The sequence below is a fragment of the Protobothrops mucrosquamatus genome, unplaced genomic scaffold, assembly GCF_001527695.2.
Source record: "Protobothrops mucrosquamatus isolate PMUCROS unplaced genomic scaffold, P.Mucros_1.0 scaffold2789, whole genome shotgun sequence".
NCBI classification, from domain to species: domain Eukaryota; kingdom Metazoa; phylum Chordata; class Lepidosauria; order Squamata; family Viperidae; genus Protobothrops; species Protobothrops mucrosquamatus.
In genome coordinates, this window is record NW_015388826.1 from 173,867 (window position 1) to 178,307 (window position 4,441).

General features: G+C 38.7%; 1 protein-coding gene across 1 annotated transcript in view; it reads right to left on the bottom strand.

Annotated features, from left to right (window-relative positions):
* Window positions 1–2,195: 2,195 nt before the first annotated feature.
* The window catches only part of CDH26 (cadherin 26), a 29,559-nt gene continuing 27,313 nt past the window's right edge, over window positions 2,196–4,441 (bottom strand). Inside the window, exons 16-17 of the mRNA XM_015825749.1 lie at window positions 3,275–3,364; window positions 2,196–2,590 (exon numbers count right to left, since the gene is read on the bottom strand). Of these exons, the coding sequence (XP_015681235.1) occupies window positions 2,390–2,590; window positions 3,275–3,364 (291 nt within the window). The 3' untranslated portion in view covers window positions 2,196–2,389. The remainder of the gene's footprint in view (window positions 2,591–3,274; window positions 3,365–4,441) is intronic.

Sequence of the window (4,441 nt, forward strand, 5' to 3'; positions counted from 1 at the left end):
GAGAGAGAGAGAGAGAGAGAGAGAGAGAGAGAGAGAGAGAGAGAGAGAGAGAGAGAGAGAGAGCCTGGCCCAAAGTCACCCAGCAAGTTTTCTAAGGAAACTTCTAATCAAAAAAGTCTTCTGCATAAATTAGAGCAATTCAAGGAATGGACATAATCATGTCTCCTCAAAAATCCTGCTACAGTTGCCACTCCTGATTTTAACATATAGAATTATTTATGTGTTGACAGCGCATACATTTTTAAAAAAATATTTTATTAAAATAAGAGAAAAAGAAAGAATAGATCAAGTTCGAAAGCTAAGAGAAGGAAGAAGGCTGCAGAGAGAAAGGAAGAAAAAAATATCTATGGAGATTCTCAATCATCCAGGTCTTTGGCAGAAAACAAATAGTAACTGTCGACGTTTTTCAGTGCAGTAAAATACAAAAAAATAATTCAACCTTTTGTCATTCTAACAAAGTCATTCTAACCACCAAAATCTAAAATCAAAGTAACCTTTTCTCAAATTTGAAGGTAAAAGTCCAGAAGCGGTTTCCAAATAGAAATTAAACTAAATACATTCTTCTCTTTAATCAAAACAGTCTCACCATCTCTGCCACATTCATCACCTTTACCATTCCATTCTTTAATGTAAGAACTAGTGCATACTTCCATCTTTTTGCTTATAAGATTCTCACTGCTGGTGTTGTCAGCACATAAATGATAGCACAAGATGTTTATGGGAAGTGACCAGATATGGAGGAGAAATGAAGGATGCAGCAACTGAACGGTCAAAACTGGAACTTATCTACTTGTCCATAGACTCTTATCTGGCCTCCAAGGAAATGGAAAAAGTTTTCTTTTTTTTTAATTTTTTATTGATTTTTCAATTAAAAACAATAACATAAATATGATGCATTTAGTCACAATATCAACCAAGAAAATAACACTACTCAATACATTCACGGAAGTGTCTGGTGTCCCCCCCCTGCACCCCCCTCTTTCACTTTCCACACCTTCCTCCCCCCCCCGAACCTACAACCTCTCCTCCTTCCTCCCTCTCTACCTACTTCCCTTCCTCTCTCAACCATCCCGTCTGGTGCAGTTGGGGTATCCACCGGGCACCTCCTTAAAAAATCACATATAGATCTACAATACATCAATTTATATACATCTATCTATTCCCTTTTCCCCCTCCCCCCCTCAGGACTTCCCAGAGCTGAACCAGGAAATAAACACACAGTAATCCAATTCTATCCAAAGCTACTCATTATTACTACACACTAGTATACACTTACTATGACTCTAAAATAACATTAAAATACATACAAATTTTATAAATATTTGTTTTTGTGTATATATGTATATAAAAAAAAATTTAATCAAAAGCTACATGATAATTATTCAATTCATATTTTCTCTGAATATAATCTATCCATCTTCTCCACATTGAGATAAATTTCTCCTGTGAGTGATCCTTCAGGTATGCGGATATTTTTGCCATCTCTGCGAAATACGATGCCTTCTGTCTCCAATCATCCATAGTTGGTAACATCTTCTTTTTCCAATTTTGAGCAACTAATGTCCTTGCTGCTGTTATACAGTACAACATCAATTTCATTTCTTTTTGATCCAAATTATCCATAATACCCAATAGAAATAACTGCAGTGTAAACTTTATCTTTTTCTTAAAAATCTGTTGGATATTCCACCAAATCTTAATCCAAAAGGCTTTAACATCCCTACATGTCCACCAAGTATGATAATAAGTTGCGTCCATATTATCACATCTCCAACATTTTGGTTTCAAATTCGGATACATGCAAGACAATTTTTGGGGATCCAAATGCCATCTATAAAACATTTTATAAAAATTTCCCCTTAAATTCTGTGCTTGGGTGAACTTGACATTTCTTACCCAAATTACTTCCCAAGTTTCTAACATTATTGGTTCTTGAATATTTTGAGCCCATTTAATCATACAATCTTTAACTAGTTCTGTTTCCGAATCAAATTCTATCAAAACACTATATATTCTCCTAATATGGGCTCCACTTTGATCTTTAATCTGTTTTATCAAGTTCACATCTTCTAAAGTTAAACCCAATTTCTGATCTATATGCCATCTCTCAACCAACTGACAATATAAGAACCAGGACTGGAGTCCAATGATTTAATTTGCCAGTCCTGTCCTCTTAACATGAGTAGATCTTTATAAACAATTCCTTCTAAGGAAAAAGTTTTCTAATGACCTGAACATGAGACCCCCCACAATGTCCTTATTCTTTCACAGAAGGAGCAATAGACAATACAATCTGAACCTTTCTAGAGCATGTTTAAATCATATAAAAGAAGTCCCAAAGGCAAATTAATTTAGAAAACTCCTGCTAAGAACAGGCCAAAAATCATCATCATTTACTGCAAATTTTTGCAAGAGGAATAAAGCTAGGTTCTAAGACACCCAGGAAATCCTCGGGCAGGCTGTTTTTGTCATCTTCCAGGATGGAAAGGGACCATAGAGATTCATTTTTTTCCAATACTCCTTCCTCTGCGTAAACACGTGGCACATAAGAAGCTACATTATCCTCCAGATTGGCCATGTCGTCACATTTCTGCCAAAGAAAGAAAGAAAACATTTAGATGGTCACTTGTTTAGTGACCATTTGAATTTACAACAGCACTGAAAAAAGTGATTTATGACCATTTTTTTCACACTTATGATCACTGCAGCATCCCCATGGTCACGTGATCAAAATTCAGATGCTTGCAACTGGCATGTATTTATGACAGTTGCAGTGTCCCGGGGTCAGGTGATCCCCTTTTGCTGCGAACTCCGCATAGGTGTCAGGAAGGACACCCAGCCAGTAAACGCTCAGCTCCACTCAGCCATCCCAACTCCACCCCGAAACAAAGGGATTAAGGTGTGGTAAAAAGAAAAAAAATGCTTTCAGAGTGGGGCCTGGGACGGTGCTGAGTGGCATTTCATATGGAGAACTGCAGATGGAAAGGAGTGAACTCTGTAGAGCTCTACAGAAATTTTCTTATCTAGCAGCTGGAATCCTAACCTCCAAGCTCTGAATTTCTTCATGTGATAAATGAGCACTTCATTTCCAAAATAGCTATCTACTTTTACTTTTCACAACCTGAAAGAAATCACTCGTAATTTGATTGGGCAGCGAAACCACTGGGAAATCTTAAATCTGTTGGTTGAGAGCCCATGCTCAAAATGTATCCTACGTTTTGTCGTTCAAAGGATTTGGAAACAGAAACCCTCGGTTTGCCCTGCAGTTGCTTACTTGTTTCAAGGCAACAGCTACTATTTCTGAAATCTTCTCCTGTGGATTTTTTGGGTAGGCTTTAATGTTCCAGTGATTCACAGGCTCCAGCTACAGAAAGAAGGAGAAAAGGACGCTTCACAGTCGGAGCTTCACAGTCAACTCCAACTTAAAACCCATCCATCCATTTTATCACTTTGCTTTCAAACACATCTTTGCCTAGCCACCTGTTCTAAACTGATGCAATCAAAGCTATTAGAAACAGTGACAGGGAGGATTTCATTAATTGGGTAATACAGAACTGGGCAATTTCTTGGTCACTTGTGCAGCACTTCCAGAATCTGCTCCAACTTGGCAGCCAAATTCCAGTTTCCCCAATTATGGGCCATTTTGAGGCAAAAAAATATTTGGATTTGTAGCATAGTCTTACCATCGTTTTAAAAGAGATTGTTTTTTAGGAAGAGATTGGACAACCTTTTGTCTGAAATGATAAAGGGTTTCCTGTTTGAACAGGGTGTTGGACTAGAACCGTGGTGGCGAACCTATGGCATGCGTGCCACAGGTGGCACGCAGAGCCCTCTCTGTGGGCACGCGCGCCGTCACCCCAGTCCTAGGCCTTCAGCTGGATTTTAAAAAACCTTTTCGCTTTAGGCCTCCAACACAATGTGCAAAAAAAAAAGGTTCAATCAATCAATCAATTTCAACTTCTCGCAAAGTTGGAATTGATTGATTGAACTTTTTAGTCCCAACCAGGCTGCTGTTATCACCGCAGCCACGCCCACCCTACGGGCCACGCCCCCTGCACCCGACGATACATAAGTGGGTTTTGGGTTGCAGTTTGGGCACTCGGTCTCTAAAAGGTTCGCCATCACTGGACTAGAAGATCTCCAAGGTCCCTTCTAACTCTGTTATTCTGTATTCTGTTATTAAAACAAAGAATCTATTCCACCATTGCACAAAGTGGTATTGCCAGCCCTAGTTCCTATCTATAATACACTCCCACCTACTTTGCAGTTCACAAAGACTCAGAAAATCATTAATTGCCTACCCCTCTACCAATAAATTTCTAATCCCAATTCACATGATTCATCTAACCTGATTCCAAGCTTTGATAGTATTGAAGGGTGAAGTTACACTTCCATTAGGATATTGATGGTTTCCTGTAGGTTTCACTTGCATCACTGCAGA